This window comes from Athene noctua, chromosome 24, assembly GCF_965140245.1.
Source record: "Athene noctua chromosome 24, bAthNoc1.hap1.1, whole genome shotgun sequence".
Classification (NCBI taxonomy): Eukaryota; Metazoa; Chordata; class Aves; order Strigiformes; family Strigidae; genus Athene; species Athene noctua.
This window is the reverse complement of record NC_134060.1, coordinates 5,516,545-5,537,289: the sequence shown is the minus strand read 5'-3', so window position 1 is coordinate 5,537,289 and position 20,745 is coordinate 5,516,545. Positions and strand designations below refer to the sequence as shown.

Sequence of the window (20,745 nt, the reverse complement as noted above, 5' to 3'; positions counted from 1 at the left end):
TCCAATAAAAACTCATTTTAATCTAAGACCACGAGACTCCTTTGGAAAGTGCTCCCTGGAGAGGCGCCGGTGCTGTGAAATACTCATCCACCAAGCTGCTGGCAGAGACCAAGAGGGGTGATAAGGCTGCAGGAGCCTCGTGCACTGCTCCCCACACACACTGGGGGTAAAGCTACACAAAAGTAGGGTCCCTGCACCCACTGGGTGCCCCAAGACCATGAGTAAACAGTATCTACCCGGTATGAGGGGAGCCCCTGGTTATGGGGATGAGCATCCCTCGGTGTCACTGTGGATCAGCATCAGGACAGGTCCTGCCATGCTCCATGCTCACAGCTCAGCCCCACCGCATCCACCCGGGATGGCTGCATCCACTTCCACATCAACTCTGGAGTTTATTTCTTATACTCTTTGCATTTAAGCCCCCATCTCTTGCTAATCCATAGTTATTTCCTCTAGCAGAGAGAGCAGCCCCATTCCACTGGACCCCCTCAGCCCCCTGCAAGCCTCCAGGCTTTAAACTCAGGCAGTTTGCTGCCAATTTTAAATTGCAGCTGAAAACAGAGTAGAAAACCCAACTAATTACAGGTTTAAGACCCTCCATGATGAGCCACCTCAATCCCCAGCTCTATTTCCCTCCTTGCTGCCCTGGAAACACACACACACACACACCCCCAGGACACACACAAATTAGGCTAGTTCAGTTTAAAGCAATTATTTGAAAAATCCAGGGGGATGTCAGCAGTCCTACAGGCAAGCTAAGGGTTGTTCAGGCCTCACTCGGTGCCCAGGACATGCCAGCAGGGACAGGAAAGGAATTAAAAGGCAATGGGAAGAGAGAACAAGGTAAAGGAAGAGGAGGGTTAGTGGAGGGGAAAAGCCAAATTGAGCCCTAGCACAAACAAGGCACAAGATAAACAGCTGGAGGCAGATTGAAGGAGCAGTAAAGAGTTTTCTATGGAGCAGTTAATGTTTTAATAACAAAAAGTCATTTTTATTGTTGAGCTCTAAACCAGCTCTTCTCTCTTCCTGCCCATCTCCAACGTGGGACCTGACTTCCAGGCCGGGCAGGAGGAGCTGGAGGGCAGGGACCAGGCAGGAGCCAGCAGTCCTGAAAACAAGGAGCATCCTGAGCCCAGAGCATCTCACAGAGCAAATGGGTACAGGGATAATTCGAGGGGGTCACAGTCTGGAGCTGGGAGCAAGCAAAGCCCCCAAATGCCACCCAGACACGGTGCTGACACCATCTTCATGGGAGAGGGGGAGCTCCCCACAACTGCCCAGCTGGCTCTGCTCCCTCAGCCTGGCCCATCATAGAGGAGCTGGACCCAGAAAATAATAAAAAAAGGTTTAAAAGCAATGTGATTTTTTTTAAAAAGTCCATTTGCATTTTCTTCCCCACAGTTCCCCGAGACACTGGAGATGCCTCCAACTCACAGCCACAAGCCCTTCCCCACACTTACAAGAGCCAGAAATGCTTTTTTTTCTCCCCCCTTTTCCACATCTCACAGAGATGGGAATTTCTCATGAGCCTGCAAAAGCAGCACGAGCTGACACACCAGCAAGGAAAGATCAGACAGTGGCTACAGATCCCAGTCAGGGAGAGAAGCTCTGGAGGTGCCCCTTGATGACGGGATCTGGGCGCATCCCGGCTGGCAGCAGCAGCACTCAGTGCCAGATGGGGAATTTGGCATTGCCAGAGATGCTGCCGAGACCCGCGGGAAGCCTGGAAAGCTGCCCGAGCTGCTGCAATCCTGCTGCTGCAGGCAGGGAGATGCCGTGGTGGAGGGGACATCCCCCACACAGCCCCCAGCCAGCGCTGGGGGTGCCCAGGCTGTGGGCAGCAAGCGTAGAGGTCACATGCAGAAGGAGCAAAGCTAGAAATCTTGGCTCTCCACCCCCAAAAATACACACCTAGACTGTTTGCAGGCTTCCCCAGCCCCCTGCCCAAGGGCGGGTTAGGGTGGCATGGGGTTACACCCTGCCAAGGCAGCAACATATGACTCAGAGGCACCTAGAGCCATTTGATGTCCCTGTTAAAAAAACACCTCCCCCCAGCAGCAGCAGGGTCCTATGTCCCCTGTCCCTAAGCCACATCCTCCCCGGGGTCACACAGCACCCTGCCTCACCGTGCTGAGAACCGACACAGCTCATCACACCTTGCCAGCAGGCACAGCAGCACCCTGCCCACACAACTGAGGGCAAGTCAAGACCAAAACGCTGCAGAAATTAAACCAGGAGGTTTAGGTACAGGACCGAGGGGTGGGCTGGGGGCAGAGGTCCCCGGGGATGCAGGGGACAAGCGTGGCCCCGCTGGGGACCGGGACTCACCGTGAGGCAGGTCAGCCGTCAGGTGTGGCATCATATAACTGCGGATGAGCTCCCACCCGAAGTCATCATCCTCGCCCTGGCTGTACTCGCACTGGTTCGGGTCACTGTCCTCCTCGAAGGTGCAGCCAGCTGCGGAGAGAAAGACCCGTCAGCCCCCGCTGAGACCCCGCGGAGCGGCTGGTCCCTCTCCAGAAGCCCTGCCAGGATGGGGTGCTGCCCCCAAAACGTGGGGGGACCCCAGGCATCCCCTCATTTGCACCCACGAGCAAGGGTATAGCCCTGCCTGCTGCTAACCTCCCCATCTCATTCGGTTCCCCACCAGTGAAGTGAGCTGGCAGGTCTCAGCTCCCAGGGAGGTCTCAGCCACAGGAGCAGGATGCAGCTCCCAGCTTTGCTTCCCGAGGGCTGGTCACCAAACGAGGGGTTTCCCCCAAGAAACAGGCACCTGACCGTGGCTGTCGCACAAGGATTCACAAGATCCCAGGGGCTCCTGCAAAATTCCTGCTTTGACCTCAGCCCTCCACCCGCTTGCACGTGGTTTGACCTTGAGCTCTTGGGGGTCTGTACTGCCTGACACGCCAGCAGCGGGTCTCAGCCAGGACCTCCAACAACCCACAGCCATCACACCCCTAAAAATGCACCACTGACACCCCCACACCCCCCCCCCCCCCCCCCAGCTGCCGGCTGGAACTCCTGAGCACTTTTGTTTATCTGGTGGGGGTTAGGGGTTGGTTTTCATCCTTTGCAAAAGTGAACACCACACACCAGTCCGCAAGGTGCTCAGCTGAGCACAGAGAACTGGAATAAACCCCAAGAGGCCACTTGTCCCCACATGTACTGTGGTGACACAGACACAGCACAGACACCAGCCCACCCCCCATCCTGCATCCCACCACCCTTCCCACCCCACATCCAGCCCCCCATCCTGCATCCCACCACCCCCCCACCCCACATCCAGCCCCCCATCCTGCATCCCACCACCCCTCCCACCCCACATCCAGCCCCCCATCCTGCATCCCACCACCCCTCCCACCCCACATCCAGCCCCCCATCCTGCATCCCACCACCCCTCCCACCCCACATCCAGCCCCCCATCCTGCATCCCACCACCCCTCCCACCCCACATCCAGCCCCCCATCCTGCATCCCACCACCCCTCCCACCCCACATCCAGCCCCCCATCCTGCATCCCACCACCCCTCCCACCCCACATCCAGCCCCCCATCCTGCATCCCACCACCCGCCCCATCCTGCATCCCGCCAAACCCCGGAGCTCTGGGGCGCTCCGTTAACACTGACCTATTGTTCCATTAAACCCACAGATTACCGAGGACCAGGGTGCCAGCGCTAATTAATACGAGCCCCTGGGCTGACAAGGGCAGGCACGTTAAGAAAGCCCTGAGCAAGCAGAATGAACAAAGGCAAATATCCCCTAATGGGTCAGCATGAAAGCAGAGCCCGGCCAGGGGATTATTTCTTCTGCTTTTTTTCCCATTTTATCCCCAAATTACATCAGTAATTCCCCCTGCCACCCAGGGATTTGCCGGCTAATGGCCTCGCTGCTGTCCGCATGGGTTGTGCTTCCCCATGCTGGGGAGATGCTCAGACACGTCGCTTGTGCAAACACGAGTTCAAACACTAGGAAAAAAGCTCATTAAATGGCCAGAACACTACGATTCCCAACTTTTTCACAGGCAAATACATATCTGGGGCTTCTACCCTCTTTACACTCATTTTTTTAAAGCACAAGGGTGCACTCCAGCTCCATCACCAAGGTTGTGTGTTTTTTTTTTTTCTTCTCAGAACCATAAGAAACTTCTTTTTTTAAAAACTAAAAGCAAATTCTCTCCTATTCACATGCCTGGAGGCACTGAGACCTCACAGCTTTCTTAAAATCCTTCCCGAAACAGAGCGTCTGCCCAGCCCACGTGCGGATGTGCCCCCGCACCACAGACCCCAGTCTTCGGCTCCTTCGGCTCTCGCCACGAGACACCGGATTTTAAAGAGTCTGAAACTTGGCTGTGCTTCCTAATAGGAGAAAAAGCACAAATCTGTCAAAATTTTCCAGGAAGGAAAGAAAATTTCAAAATAAAACAGTGTCAGAAACTAAGTGCCAAGTGATTTAAGAGGAAAAAAAAAAAAAGAAAGCCCAAGTGTTTCTTTCCAAGATCTGCTGAAATGGGATATTCTGGGAGGGAGAAATTTGTTCTCAGTGATTTTTTTTTTTTAATCTGAGAAACCGGAGCAGAGACAAACAGTGTTTCAGGCTGGCAGAGCCCCATTTCCCAGGGAAAAGCAATTCCGTCACCCCCAGTAAACTACTCCCAGCCGCTAACAACGTCGGGGAGGTGTAACCTCCTCCTCCTCCTGGGCTGCATCCCCACCGCCCCCATCCTGCTGCCACCCCAAGCACAGCCACTGGTACCAACTGGTCCTGTGCCTCAGTTTCCCCACTGCTCCATCACCCCAAGGCCAGATCCTCAGCCACCTGCAAGACGATGCCCAGGCTCCAGAAGCTTAAAATGCAATTACACCGAGTAGGTATTTTGCTGGCAGAGGCACAGGTGACCAAACCAATCCATCTCCCTCCTCGGACAGGTTTATTGTTATGGCTTTTCCCCACACAAGACCTCCCTCCCATCGTTCCCCCCACCCATGGTGTGAAATGAAGGTGGCTCAACCAGCTGCTCCTTCTCACCAGCAAATTTGTCTATGATTTGTATACACAGGAAAAAATAAAAAGGGTTTCGCAGAGCCTTGGTTTTCATGAGCTACAGGGTGCTTCTGGCACCATCTCTCCCCATCCAAGGGTAGGGCTGGGGAGAAGCTTGACCTCCAGCCCTTTCTCCCTCCCCATCACAAGATTAAGAGGGGCATAAAAATTAAGACCTGAGCAATTAAATGTCAACATCCCAGCTCCAAAGGGGGTGGCTGTGGGTGCCCCAGCAGCCATGGAAAGTCAGAGGGAGCAAACCCAGAGCAGCTTTCCAAAACCAAAGGTTTCAAAATGTTTGCAAGGAGACTGCAACATGAAATACCCATCTGCAGCAACGGGGATGGTTATACCCATCCCGAGGGGTAATGGCAGCAGGGCAGGGTCTGTGGAAGCCAGAGAGGACCACTTCAGGTCCAGATGCGCCCTAAAAAAAAAAATCACCGGGGGAAACAAGGAGCCCCCAGTTCCCAGCCCCTGTGCTGGCTCGAGGCCAGGATAACAGCAGCTCCCGGCGGTGAGATGAAGGCAGCGAGCGCAGGAGGTGCGATTCCAACACGAGAGCGGCTAAAAATACTGCTGGGGGTGTAACGGTCTGCTCCCCAGGGGCACGACGCTTCCAAGACCATGCCTGAGCACCCCAGAGTCGCCTAACCCCCCCCCCCCCCAACCCCAGAGCCTGCCCCAAACATGACAGGCAACCCCGTGTCAAGGACAACACGTACCTTGTTAAACATCCCACACAAAACCCCCGTGGTACCACAGGGATGAGCGCTAACATGGGGATTAAACACCAGATGGACCAAAATTTTGAAAAAAGGAAGAAAAAAAGGTGGCTTGAGAGATTTGCCAGAGAGATGGGTACTGCTGCCACCCTGTATCCCCACTCTGGGTACCGCTGCCACGTCCATGGCACCACAGCATGCCCAAGCAGAAGAGCAAGTGCTAACATGGGGGTTAAACAGCAGATGGACCAAAATTTTTTAAAAAGAAAGTAAAAACAGGTGGCTGGAGGGTTTTGCCAGGGAAACTAGTATCCATGCTGCTCAACAACCCCCCTGGGTACTGGTGCCAGCCAGCACCCCTCCCAGGTACCACCAGGGCATGCACAGGAGGAGGGAAGCAGAAGGGTGAGTATTAATACGGGTGTTAAACACCAGATGGACCAAATTTTTTTAAAAAGAAATAAAAAGGCATGGCTTAACAGATTCACCAGGGAGACGGGTACCAGTGCTGCACAGCATTGCCTGGGTACTGCTGCCACCCAGCATCCCCCTCCCAGGGATGGAGAGGAGAAAAGCTGGGGAGAGGGAGAACGAAGGATTCGCAAAGAAGGAAAAGAAAGACCGAACCACCAAGTACAACAGATGACTCCTAATTAAATCCCCGTGGCCACCAAGGAACGTGGCCGCCAGCCCACCAGCCTGCCCGGCTCTTTCATCTGCCTAGTCTACGCTCCTCTCACTTCAAAGCTAATTACACACTTAAACCTTTTCTGTTTAACCTCCTGCACCATGGGACATGCTCCACAGGCTTCTCTCCTTTTACGAAGCAGCCTTGAAAAGGCTCCGGTGCTGAAGGGTGGCACAGTACCATCCCTGATGGGATCGAACACTCCAGTACCCGCAGGGGGGCAACGACACCACCCAGATCCTTCAGGGCATCATCTGATGGGGATGCTACACAAATAACTGCCAAAAAGTGGAAAGGCTTTATAAAAGAAGGGTTTATACTCGAGCTTCAGCAAGTACAGGCTCCCCAGAACAATGAAATTTGGGGTGGACATCCAGGACTCCCGGTCTAGGACAAAGCAAAGCCAATCAATGGGAAAAAGCCCATTTTGCTCCCACCTTGGCTTAGCCAGGATTGTCTTGGCCCCGTGGTTGCCTCTGGGGTGCAGCATCTTGGGGGCACACCAAGCCACATGCCAGCACCCCATGCCACACAGTGCAGGCACCAGCCAGGAAAGCTAATGCAAGTGACCTTTTGGGGTCAGGATTTTTTTCACCCCTCGCCTTTTCCAGCAGCTCCTGGAGCATCAAAGGATCAAGCTCATTACACAGGATAAACAGTTAATACCACTACTGCAAATGGGGAAACTGAGGCACGCCGGTGATTTGGCAAAGTCCCATACATAACACCAGCAGCCCGGCAGAAAGCCCAGGGAGCTGGGGTTTGCTGGGATGCAGAACCCTGCTCCAGCAGATGCTGACAAGATGCCATCCTTCCTCAGCACACCCGAGGAGCCAAGCCAGCCTCCCACCACCCAGATCCCGGCTGCTATTTAAAGGCAATTTCCTCTGCATGCTCCTATGGGAACATGCCCTGGGAAGGAAACGCCAGGAGCCGCTTTCCTCCGGGCGCCAGCAGACACGGGGGATAGGGAATACTTACCGCAATTCATCTAAAATTAGATAAACTTCTTACCCAGCAAGATCTTGCACATGACATACCGCAGGCTCCCGGTCGAGGTTATTAACGGATGTGGGATTGGAAACCCCACTTCTATCTGCGGGAAGCTCAGACTCCCTGGGGGGATGATGCTACAGGGGTTCAGGACCTGCTCAGGGGGTGATGCACCGAGGAATCCAGCTCGGCAAGAAAACCAAGAGCGTGTCCTGTGCTGCAGCATCCCAGCACCTCATGCTGATGGAGACCCCCCACCATCCAGGGCACCTCCTCAGCTCCATAACAACCCCAGCCAAGCACAAACACCCTGGGGTTTTGGTCTCAGCAGTGGGAAAACCTCCTCTAGCCCAGGAAAAGGGGAGCTAAACCCCCCCCCTTAGCTGCACTTTGCACACTCAAAGGGGCACAAACACAACAGGCACCTGCAAATGTTTTTGTGCACTACACACACTGGAGATTACAATAAACACCCTCCCTGTTCCTCTCTGTTCCCTACTTCTGCAAAATAGAAACATTTAAAAAAAATATTACCGATTTCCTGGCTCCGATAAAAGCTGATTAGAAGAATATGGAAAGCAGCTCCATTAAAATTCTCACCAGTAGTTTGTTTTGCTTCTCCAAATCATTTTAAATATTGCATTTAATAGAAAAAGAATTTGCTCAGCTGTAAGAAACATCAATTTGCAACTTGAAGCCTTGTATATTAGCCAAAGAAGCTAATGTGTAAACATTAGCAGCTCAAATAACGCATGGGGTTTAGCCAATGCAATTCCAGGGAGAGAGCAGCCAGATATTAAGACAGAGGATTTGCATAATAAGTCACTTATGCCTGATAACCTCAGTGTTTGGAAAGTGCAGGACTAGGAGAACAATATCCGTCTACTAGCAACTACGTAAGACATAAATCTCTTTTTTTGCCTGTTAAAGACTCTGATTTTTACCATGGAGGTGTTAAACCTCCCACAGCAAGTGCCCAGCCCCAGCTCTGGCCTCAGGAGCCTCCAAGGGACCCCAGGGACAGGGGGCAACTGGGAGATGTGGATTTGTTACAGGCATCCCCAAGCCTGGGGAGAGCAAATGCAACTGGGAAAAATACAACTCGGAAGGGTTTGCAATGCCACGGGGCAGCCTGTGCTTGGGCAAGTACCGGCTGTGCCATGCATCACCTTATCATGAAAACGCATTTAAAAGCAACAGGGGAATAACTAACCTTGCCAGTCGGAGTCCTTCCTTGGGGCACATCCAGCTGCAAAATGCAGCTCCACTTCCCTCCCACCCCCCACAGCAGCTCCCGGGGGGGGGCAGCACTGCTGGGACCAGGGTGCTGCATCACCCTGGTGTGGGTACAACCAGGCACTGCAACTCCCCAGCTGTTTTGCAGCAAAGCTGTGGGGCACAAGCTGGGAGGTTTTGGCCCCACAACTGGAGCAGATGTGTGTATTTAACACCCCATCCAAGTGCTGTCCCTGCACAGCACCTAGATCCAGCCAGCACTGCTCCCCAGGGAAGGACCAGCATCATCTCTCCATTATTTATACCCAGGTCAGAGAGGTCCTGCAGCACAGAAACACCCTCAAGCTCCCCAGCCAGGAGGCCACTAACCTGCAACACAAGTGCTTTAATAATGAACCATCACTTAATTAACATAGTCAGGGCTGCCTCTTCAGCTTCATAGGAAGAAAAACAAGGCAGGTCTTTGGAAACCTCTGTCCTGTCATTATCGATTGCTTACTATGCAATTACAGCTCCTGTGCTATGGAGCCACCTGAAACCTTGGGGGGTAAAAAGGGGGCAAAAAAATCGGAAAGTAAATTGGAAAAAAGAGGGGGGAAAAGCCTCTTTCTCCTCCTGGCTCCTTTATTACCATCAGGTCCCCCTGGCCCTGCTGAAGCCTATGCACCCCACATGCCCACAGACCCAGAGAGACCAGGGCCATGAGCTCTGACAGTGAAGTGCTGCTCTTGGGGAACCCCCGAGGCCACGGAGATATTCCCTGGGCACAAGTTCAGGCAGGAAAAGCAGCTGCCCCAGGACACAACAGCAGCATCACCAGGGAGCTCCGACACCAGCTCCGGCTGCAGAAATCACAGGAAAGACCCAGTTTTCCAAACCAACCCCATTTTGCAGGGGATGAAGGTGGGGAAAACCCCCAGTGTGCCCCACCACAGCCTCTCGCCCTCCAAGCAGCACCTCTCCGTGGTGATGGATATGGGAGCGAAGCACGCCAGTGGGCTAATCCTCCTGTGATGGAGCGTGTGCCAGTGTCAGCAGGGAGGCAGCTCAGCTCAGCCGGGTTATTTATGGCCTTTCAAGGCAGAGAAGGGAGCCGCTTGCGTTGCCGAAGAGCCCTCGCGTGGCAAAACCAGCCGGTGACAGGGCTGCACGGTCCCCATCGTGCCCAGCATCTGCTCCACAACCCTCAGGAAAAGTCAGAATGGGAGGAAGAGGAGCAGGGAGGAAGGTTGGGGCAGAGCAGGAGCACATCTCGGTGCAATGCAAAATCCAGGTCGACATCCTCCTCCCATTGCTCCGGGAGAGCTGGGAAAAGCAACGTGGGAAGATTGACACCGGGGTTTAAAGGTGGTGATGCAGCTGATGTGGGCACATCAATCACACACGGGCCCAGCTGCCAGCGCTGTGGAGGCACGTGCTCAGCTAAACCCTTTGCTATTAAACAGGGGCCACAGACAGGATCTGCTGCGAAGTTACAGCCACCAGCAGAAGGCCCCATGGGGGGAATTAAAAGGTGCTCCATGCCCAGGGAGTCCATGTCATGGCTTTGAGGAGCATGCTGGGTGTCTTTCAGCCAGGTAAAGGTGAGGACGTGGCCAATCAAGCCCAAACCTCCTATTAGCAAGTGCTTTTTTACCAGTCCCCAAGTTGGGCTCAGCCACCCATGGTCAGTCCCAGCTCAAGCACCCATCCCTCCCCCAGGCCAGGGTAAAAACCAGCAGCTCCGACAAACTCATCTGAGGGTTTCCACCAGCATCCCAGTGCCACCCAGTGCTCCCAGAGGTTAATACCTCTTAACCAGGCAGCTAATTTCCTCAGGTCCCCTGGGTACAGGCATTAGGTATAAAAGCAGCTGGCACTTAGGGACAGCACATTGTAAATCCAGAGCTGCAGAAGCCTGCAGATGCCTTTCCTCAACAGCTTATTTATTGCTTTTAATACCTCCCACTCCGTCACTGGCAGCACCAGCTGCAAAGCTGGGTTTGCTTTGCAAATGGTCAAAAAAAAAATCAAATTTCCCTTTTTTCTGGAAAGCTGCTCAAAGTCCATCCCATTCTCTTTATTCTCAGAGGTCCTATCAAAACTCAGCTGAGATGCAGGCAGGAGCCCACCCCCTGCCCTCTCCAGCCCTGATGGGAGCAGGCAGGAGCAGCGCCCTGGCAGGGACACCGTGGTGCTGCTGCACTGCTGAGACCTGGCAGACTCAGCGCACAGAACCACTGGGTTTGAATCTGCATCCCCAACAGCAAAACCCTGAGTTTGGTCACACAAGATTAATTCATGGCCAATAGCTGGGGCACAGGATGGGTTCACAGATGGCACTGGCAGCTGAGAGGGTGCATGGTACCTCTGCCCATCACACATCCCACCTCCTTCCCTTCCTTCTCTTTGATTGCTCCCACGCGGGGACCCACTTCCCCAGCTCATGGCAGCACCCCAGAACCCCTGCCCGGGTGCCCCTCCCCAGCCCAGCAGGGAAAGGTATCACCCTCCAGGGCTGGATTTTTGGCATGTCCCCCACAGGAAGGCTCAGGACCCTCTGTCCAGCTCCAGAAAAGGGAAAACTGCTGCTAAGCAGCAAGCACGTTGGGCACGGGCCTCACCTGCAGCACCCCATTCAGTCCCCCCAAAATCACCAACCCCCAGCAGCTCTCATCACACAAGACTCCATTCCTCTAACCCCCCCTGCTGCCACCACACCACAATTTCAGACACCCAAAGGCTCATTCCTGCTATTTCCTTCCCCAAGTTTTTTTATTCTTGCTCCTGCAGACCAGGATTCAACCTCTGTCCCACCTCAGCATCCCCCATGCCCCCACAACAGGGTGTCCCACCGCTCCCCCTGGGCCCAGGCACGACCCCGTCAGGACCCTGCTTGCAGCCCTGGCTCTGGGCAGACAGTTTGACCAAGGCACTGTGCTCCCACCCTGCCCGGCTGCTGGGTCCCAGGGCTGCCCCCATCCCCATGGCAGGGCTGGCCCTGCATCCTCAGCCCATGCACTGGTTATGCACTAGAAACTCTGGCATTACACTAATTATGCAGCAATAACTGAAAGATTTGGTGGACATGGATGGTCAGAGAAAAGACCCTGCAGCAAGGCTGAAAGTGCACACAGCAACTTGCAATGCCCTGGGAGCACCTTGCACCCCCTCCCCGCATGCATCCTGCCCCGGCAAGGTCCCAGCTCCCATCCTCAACTGGCTGCAGCCACCAAACCCAGCCCAAGCAGGACAGCCCAGCCACCCTGTGGGAAGAAAGGCAAGAGACAGGCCCCTTACCCTGAGAAATGCTGCTCAGAGTCAGGCACAGAGAGCAGCAGCTCCCCAGACTGGAAACCGGGTGAGATACTAAAAAAGTTCCACTAATAAAAAAAGAAATAGCCCAACACAGAGATGCTCTGCTTTGGTTGATTCTGCTATAATCCAAGGAAAGCAGGCTGATTGCTGGCTGCAGAAAATCAATGGGATGTTATCACTCAGCAGACAGCTGAAAATACAGTTAAAAATAAGCAGAAATAGGAGCGTCCTTGGGAAAAGACCCAGCTGGGCAGTGGCCAAACCTGTGCCACATCCCCACAGGGAGACGCCAGAGCCTGACCTGGCACTGGGGGGGGGGGGGGGGCTTCAAAAGTGACTCCCGAGCTGCTCCTTCCCCAAAAACACACGGAAAAACTCCAGCACCCATCTCCATCAGGTGCAGAGGCAGATGTCCCCTTGACACCCAAAAACCACAGAACCAGACATCCCAGCAGGGACTCTGAGATGCCAGGAGGGTGACCAGGGATCATCCACCTCTGCTAATTCAATTAGCCAAATTGCAGCACCTAGTGATTATGTGAAGAACATTTATTCTTCTATTTACACAAGGTATTACCTCTGCTAACAGGCAGGCAGGGATGCACTGTCAAGGGGTGAGGAGATTTGCATGACCTGGGACCTAGCACTCGAGGGTGTGTGGGGCTGCCCTGCACCATGACAGGTCCTTGTCCCCACAGGTGGGCTGCCAGCAGCAGGACAAGGGCTTCAGGGGAGACACCATCCTTGGATGGATCTGACTGGACTTGCTACCCAGGTTTTAAAATCCCTGCTGTTGGACCCTCCACCATCACAGTTCAAGATGTAAGGGGAGGAACTGAAGCACAGGGGCCATGCAGCTCAGGACAGGGAGGGGGGCTGCACCCCGAAGAGCCCTGCAGAGCACCCCCAAAACTACAGCAGCTCCACAGACACCTCTAAATCCATCCAAGCAAGGAAATGCAGCTTGTCCATAGTCTGTCCCTTCACCTGCCTTTGCCTCTAAACAAGTGGCCACGATGCTCCATCCACTTTGGCCCACTAGAGAAAAAGCCATTTTCACCATCTTCTGTCAGAACAGCAAGAGAACCCCCAGGCAGCACCCCAAAGATGAGCCCCCCCAGTGAGGGAGCAGCTGGGCTGCAGCAAGTGTTTCATCTCCTCTTCCATGCTGGCCACCACTCGCCTCTGGTGACATTCTCCTCCCAATGTCCCATCCAGCAGCTGACAGCCTGACTGCAGGGTGAAACACACTGGACCAGAGCAGCCCTTGCTCCTCAACTGGGCTAATTAGGCTGAAGGTCTCTGGCATGAAGCGCCACGCCAGGCTCAAATGCCCAGGGGCTGCCACGGCTCCTCTCCACACACCGTCATCTGCAGGCACCGACAGCAGCAGCGGGGACAGTGGCCTCATTAAGACACATCAGGTCATCGGGGTCCCCATCCCCTCATCCTGCCCTGGGAGAGCTCAGAGCATCTCAAGCCAGCCAGCCACTGCATGCCGGCCACAACCCTCATTAACTAAACATCAATAAAGGTCTGATCCACATGGCGGGTCCAGGAAATCAAAGCAGTTTACCGGCTTATGGTGGGCTCCCCAGAGCAAGGGGGGCCCCAGCACCCGGTGGGTGCCACCCTGGGGCAGAGCCCAGCCCCAGAGCAGGGAGGGATAGACCCTCTGCCAGCCCTGTGCAGCCCAGGAAAGCTGCAGCCGCAGGGAGCCAGCGAGGTCTGCACCAGCACAACAACTCCATTGTGGGCAATTCTCCAATACTTTTCAAGCCAAATCAAAAAAAAATGCAACAACAAAAAAAACAGTGTATGACAAATATTCAGAGAGTTGCTCTGGCTGCAACACATTTACACCCCCCAGCTGCAGTGAGGGTGCAATGCGCCGCTCCCCACTGCATCCCCACCCGGGATGGGGGGGCCTTCCCAGCCCCCTGCCCACCTACAGTCAGAGCCCACCCCTGGGTGTGCAGGCAGAGAGCATATCCCTGCTCCCCCCATCAGCAACAGGACTGACCCCAACACCGAGCTGGGACCACCAGAGCCAGTGCAGGATGCTTGGGGGGGACAGGGAACCGGGTGCAGGAGGGGTGCCAAGCACCCACCAACCCTCACACAGCTCCTATTTCCTCAACATCTGGAGCACTTTGGGGTGCAGAAGGGTCAGGAAACAACAAATTTATAGCCAAAGACAGTCAGGAGGCTCCTTCATGCTGTGAGTCTGCCAGGCATGGGGGGGTGGGGGGGGTGGTGGTGTCACACCAGGGCCCCACAGCCCCACTGAACCCCAAACTGCAGGAGCATCACCCTCCTGCACTCCCACTGCTTACACTCATGAGTGACAGCTGCTCTGGGACCCCCTGATGGCTGGTCACCCCACGGGAAGGGCCCCCCACACCACACCCCCACCCCACAAGCAGGGCAGCTTTGGGGTCCTCCTCATGCAGTGAGCAGAGCACCAGCACCCAGATTTGGGGTCTGGCAGAGGTACACGGGGACAGAAGACAGGGACAGCCCCATCCTGGCTCACAGAGCACACAGCTGCCACGATCCATGCTCGGATTCACTCTCTGGGAGGCAGAAATTGGGGTGCAAACCCTGAGCCCCTTAAGCCTGTAGGAAAGCCATGGGCTACCCCAGGACATCTGTCCCACCCCCACCCAGGCACAGGGGGGTGCTGCAAACCCGGGGTGCGACACACCAGCCAGGACCCAGAGGGGTACAAAAACAGCCAAGGGATGAGCTGCAGCTCACAACAGCCCAGCAAGCAGGAACTTTTTTTTTTTTTTTAAACAAAACCAAAAAACAACAGCCCAGGAGGGCAGCCCTTGTGAGCCCCTCTGTGCTAGCAGGGGACACGGCTGACCCCGCAGGCAGGAGCCGGGCAGGGGCTCTGCCCTCACTTTCAGAAGCTGGAGCAGAGCTGGACTTTGGTTTTCAATCCAGGCAGAGGGTGTAGAAGCCGTTCCCAGGGCCAAGAAGGAAAACAGCTCAGGGAACACTCAGGGAAGTCCCTCCAGCACCCACCAGCCCCACAGCCCTCTTCCTCCTCAGAGATGCCCTTCACCCAGCAATTAAGAGCAGCTCCTGTGTCCCCAGGACCCCCTCTCCAGCCAGGAAGGGCCGAGGCACCACAGGCTGGCACCCCCCTCTCCCTCACCCCATCACCCACCCACATCCATCCCAGCACAGAGAAAAATCAGCAGCAGCTTCTGCCAGGCCACCTGCAGCGGAAAGAAAAAGCTCCATCTCCAGGACTTATTTATTTTAAGGCTGCCAACAAGGAGGCAATTAGATCTGGAGGACTAATTGCTGGGAATTCTGCTTGTCCGGAGAGGAAAGCCTCAGTTTCCCCAAGTCCAAGGGGGGTGCTCCAGCCTGGAATGGGAGAGCAGGAAAGCTGCAAAGCAAATCCCAAGCTGCTGTCAGGGAGAAGAGGAGGTTTGGGAATCTTGACATTTAATCACGCAGTAACTAAAGGTTCCCAGACATGTCTAATAAGACAATTATAGTGCATGTTAATAATAGATTATTAAAAAGCTTATTTATGGAGGTTTAAGCAGGCAGATGGCAAGGCTGTGTCGATAAGGCTCTCCAGAGCCTGTGCCACCTCCCAGTTCTGAGCATGCAGCAGGATTTACCTGTCTCTGCCTCATCAGTCCCTCGTGCTTAACCCTTGCATGACCGCCAAGAGCAAAGCAGCAAATCCCTGGAGGGGGTTGTAGCCAAGCAAGGATTTTTATGGGGTGCTTAGGGCTCTCAGCCCCTCTGCAGAGCAAGGATGGGGTGATGGGTTGCTTGCGATGGAAACGCTCTATCCCAGGTGCAGTCAGGGGAAAAACCAACATCAACAGGCAGCAGGGAGGTTGTCACAGCTAGGGCAGGGGTCAAAGCCACCAACAAGCATCTACTTTTGTCTCCCAGGGGGTGTCCCTGCTCCTCCAAGGACCCTGATCCTGCTGGGCTTTGCTCTGGGAAAGCTCCCAAGGAAGCTGGAATGGGGCTGGTTTGTCTTGGTTTGGATTTGGATAACAAAGGGAAAAATGTGCAGTTCAGGCCAGGAGGTGACTCACCAGGATCCCTGTTCCCAAGGCCTGGGCAGGTCCGAGCACTCATAGGAAAATCATGAAATGGGAGTTTTGGAACAAGGAGAAAAGGGCAAAAATGAAGCAAGTGAAAGTCTTGGTGAAAAACAGGTATTGCTCCCTCCACCACAGAGCTGCAGATCTGGAGCCAGAGGGACAGGTCCATCCAGGAGCATCAGCATCACTCAGAGCATCCCTAAACGCTGCTTCACCCCCGCAGATGGGGGAGATCCACCACGCTCCAGTGCGTGGAGAAGGGACACTGGAGAGCCAAGGGCTGGGGAGCAGGAAACTTCAGCTCTGGGCACACTTGGGCACATCAACAGGATTTTCCAGCGCATCCCGGCGCAGGAGCCTGGGGGCTGTTTGCACTGTCTGGGTGCTCTGGGAAAGGCCCTGGCACTCCCCGGGCATTAAAAACACACACGTAGGAGCAAGCAAGAGGCTCTTTGCCAGCACGGCACAACAGGCAGGGGGGAAAAAAAAATCCAAGCCCGAAACAATCCGACAAGGAAAATGTAATGCTCTTGCACATTTTATGTGCGTGGTGAAGGCGGGGTGTGGAGAAAAAAATGCCCTGGCATGGGAGAGCCCATCGGCAGCCAGGTGGAGGGAAATAAACCCCGGGCAAAACGCTGGGAAGAGCAGGATCAGGCAACCAGGGAGCACAAAACACTGATCCTGCCCCAGCACCCCGCGGCTGGCAGAGGGGGCTGACAGTAGCACCCTGGGATAACCCCCCACCCACCCTGCACTGATACGCACAAACACAGCATCCCTCCCCCGCCTTCTCCGAGCATGCCCCCGTGCCCCCCTGATGAAGATGCTGCGGTTAACGGTTAACGGCCGGGGGGACGCCGGGCAGATTTGTTCCGCTCCCCGACCCCAATCCCAGCCCTGGGGACAGCGTCTGCTCAGCAGTTCCCATTCACTCAGCCGAGACAACACAACCACAGCAGGATTGGGGTCACCTGTGCCACCTCCTGCCACCCTGCGAGGGCTGTCCGGGGGGGTGACAGGTCCCTCGGGTGATCCCAATGCTCCTGCCTGGCCCCCAACAAGGGGTTCATCCAACACAACCAACACCCCACCCCCCCCCACCCCAGCTCCCCCTAAACCAGTCCTCGCGCCACCAACCCCAGCCTGGGGCTCCCCGGCAACACCAACCTCTTCAGTGAAAGCTGCAAACCCAAATATTTTATTTGCTTAATTGCTGCTAATGCAGTCAAACCCAAGTGCAAACAGCTTCCGCATAGTTATGGCAGGAGTGCCGCGAAGCGCTGGTGGCTGCGGACAGGGGTCCCCCCCGGCTGTCCCTGCTGCCAAAAAACAGCGGGGGGGGCACATGCTGGTGTACACCTGGAGAGTACCTTACTGCTGAAGTTTTGGGGTGCGTGAGTGCCATACAGAGAAGGGGAACTGCACCCTTCCAGAGCAGGGGGAAGGCAGGAGGAGGAGGGAAGCGCAGAGCCTGCAAAACCCGCTGCCCCATGGCCCAGGCTGGAGCCCTGCGCGCCGGCCCGCTCCCAGGCAGAGGGTTTTAGCAAGGGGAGGGGCTCCAGCTGTTATTGCAAAGAGCCCAGAGAGGAAAGGTGGGACCAGCAAATCACACAGGTGCCAACTCACAGGTCCCCGTCACAGCCAGCTGACAGCACAAGAGCACAAGGGACAGGGTTCGGAGGGTCAGCAAACGCCTCTGGGCACCACCCCAGGCCCCTCCGTGACAAGCACAAGGCAGACGGGCACCGACAGCTCAGTCACTGTGAAATCTTAATGAACTCCAAAAGTTTGCACGCTCCCCGACGGAGCAAAGAGCACCTCAAGCCAGTGGGGAGGCTGCGATCAGGGCACCCAGTTTCCCTCCCAGCTCAGCCACTCTCTCAGCGCGGTCAGGCAGTCACAGGCACGCCGTGCCTCAGTTTCCCCATTCATAAGAGGGATCATACTGTGCTCCTTCCTTGCAAAGGAGCAGCAAGAAAGCCACCTATCTTTCAAATACCTACAGAGTCAAGCTGCTGGTCCTCCCCATAACAGGCTTTGGGGTCTCTGGTGACCCCAGAACACACACAGATGGCTGAAATATTTTTTAGCAGCCCTGCCGTGCAGCCCCGAGCTCCACAGGGACGAGCCTAGTGATGTCCCCGCAGCTGGCAAAACCGCATCGGCAGGAGCGAATGCCAGGATTCATGCAAAAAACAGCCTGGGAAAGAGGTAGGGGCTGGAAGCAGACCCCTCGCCGCCAGCCAGCCACAGCCCCTCCATGGAGCTGAGCCCGCTCTGAATCCACCCGGGGAAACGCTGGAGTAAACACGCTCCTGATTTACACCCGAACAGGCTCAATCCTGCTCTTTGCAAATGCTGTCTTGCCGGGAAGGAAACCCACATTGGGGAAGGGGTTTGCTTGGGAGGGGGAGTCCCCCCACTAAGCCCCCCCAGCAGCGCTGGGCCCCCACTACTGTCCCCCCAGCCCCTCGCGGGCTGCAGCTGTGACAGCCACAGACACACAGCCCAGAACTGGGGAGCAGCACAGCTCAGGACCCCCCCTCTGACAGCCGGGGGGGGTGGGGTGAAGAAGCCCCTTCCTCTGACTCTAAGCCCCTCACCAGCTGCGTGCCTCAGTTTCCCTATTGCCTCCTTGCTGTGCCCTGAAGCACGGGGCTGCTCCGTGCCCAGACCAGCATCTCCCCCCACCCCAGCAGACACCTCTCGCCCCTCCAGCTGCCCCAACAAAATATAAGCCCTTTCCCTCCCCATCTCCTCCACCTCACGTGAGCTGTGAAGAGCCTCGGCTGCTTTGTATTTCTCCCATCCATCATCCCCCCTCCGCACGGGTCAGCCTGATTTTGTTTTCTGCTGATGGGTGCCACTATTCATAATTTTTGGAGAAAGGCCACTACCCAAAAAAAACCCCAACAACCAAATCAATGCACCAACGTGGGGACTGCAGGCAGGTGAGCCGTTTCATTTTAACGGTAAAAAAATTTTTTAAAACGAGCAAAAATAGACCTTAATGCACAGAGCATCGCGCAAGAGCCGGAGGCTGCAGCACTGGGGCCCCCTTGGAGCACGGCACCAGCTCCCTTCTCCCCCGTGCCTCAGTTTTCCCTACAAAAAGCACCCACAGCCCCCGACAGCACCTCGGAAACTGCAAATTCCACCACCCAGAAGCACCCAAGCCCCAGCCCCCATCCTGCCACCCAAAGGGGCTGGGAAGGGGCTGGGGGGGGTGTGTGTCCCCCTCGTTCCTGCCGCCAGCCCCGGCTCGCAGGGTCCGGCCATGCTCCTTCCCCGGGGGGAGCAGATCTCAACGCTAAAGCGCTCAGAGGAAAGGAGAAAAAAAAAATTTAAATATAAGTTTAAAAAATAAATTAATTTTTAAAAATCGATGGCGCGTTGGTAAAACTCTAATTATAGCCCCGCGACATAAAGAGGCTGCAACCGGAGAGCGGCCTCGGCCGCCACCTGTTCCTCCCGCGGGGTCCCCAAAGCCCCCGGGACCCCCCGGGCCGAGCGGCGCCGGCGAACAACTAACGGATCCCGTCGCCGCTCGCCCGGGGCTTCCGCGGCTCCCGCCCCAGCCGCGCTCCCGACGGCGGTGCCCGCCGTACCGGCCCCGGCGGCTGCTCGCCGCAGCCCCGAACCCCCGGCAGGGCTCCCCTCGCAAGGGAACCTCCGCTGCCACCGGGGTGAAGTTTTCCTTCGCGAGGTACACCGGTGGGGAGGACGGACGAGGAATGGACGTGGCGCCGGTACCGGCGAGCCAGCGGAGGCCGGTGGACTCCTCCGCCCCGACCGTGCAGACGCGGGGCGGAAAGCGCAGCCGAGCCCCTCCGGCGAGCCCCGGCCACCGCCGTCCCGAACTCGCTCGCCCCGAGGAAGCCCGGGCGGCGGGACGGGACTGGCGGAGCCGCCTCCGTGTCCCAGCGCCGGGAAGCGCCCACGGAGCAAACAGGACCCGCACACACCCCCCCCCCGCCCCGTACCCCGCTCCGCTCCTACCGGCGGGAGTCTCGGTGTCCAGCGCGCAGACCCGCAGGGCGAGGGCTAGCAGCAGCGCCCGGGCGCTTCGCATGGTGCGGGAAGGGGGGTGGGGGGGGCGGCGGGGCGGAGGGGCTGTGGCCGCCACCACCCGCCGCCGCCGCCGCCTGCGGGCCCGCGGATCCTGCGCGGCGGCGCAGCGGGGCACGCGCGCCCGCCCCGCGCCTCAAATAGCGGCGCCCGCGCGGCGGCGGCGGCTCCCCCCGCCCGTGACGTCACCGCCGCGCGGGCCCCGCCGCCGCCGCCGCGGGCAGGCCGAGGGCGCCCCCTGCCGGCCGCCGCGCGCACGCGCAGAGCGAGCCCCGCCCCCGCCCCGCCGCCACCGGAGGGGGGGGGAGTCCCGATACCGCGGGGTGTCCGGGAGCGGCGGCTGCTTGGGGGGGCGCGGGTGCGGAGTTGGCGCCGGGTGAACGGGGAGGGGGGGGGAGTGTGTAAGGGGGGACCCCGGGTGCGTCGGGCGGCGGCGGCCCGGTTGTGGGGTGTCCCCTGTCTCAGGAGGGTCCCCCGGTGTACAGCGGCGCGGGGGGGGTGTCCTGTGGTGCGGGGAGGTCTCCGTGGGGGCAAGGGGGTGCGAGGCTTTGGGGGGGTCCCTGGTTGCCGGGGTGCGGGGTGTGGGGCCGGTGCCCAGCTGAGGGGG

The 20,745-nt window shown here is 56.7% G+C and overlaps 1 protein-coding gene across 3 annotated transcripts in view; it reads right to left on the bottom strand.

Annotated features, from left to right (window-relative positions):
* PTPRU (protein tyrosine phosphatase receptor type U) overlaps nt 1-20,224 on the bottom strand; it is a 74,614-nt gene extending 54,390 nt beyond the window's left edge. For all 3 annotated transcript variants that reach the window (XM_074926385.1, XM_074926386.1, XM_074926387.1), the window contains exons 1-2: nt 20,070-20,224; nt 2,329-2,457 (exon numbers count right to left, since the gene is read on the bottom strand). In XM_074926385.1, coding sequence (XP_074782486.1) covers nt 2,329-2,457; nt 20,070-20,142 — 202 coding nt within the window. In that variant the 5' untranslated portion in view covers nt 20,143-20,224. The remainder of the gene's footprint in view (nt 1-2,328; nt 2,458-20,069) is intronic.
* Between the last annotated feature and the right edge of the window lie 521 nt (nt 20,225-20,745).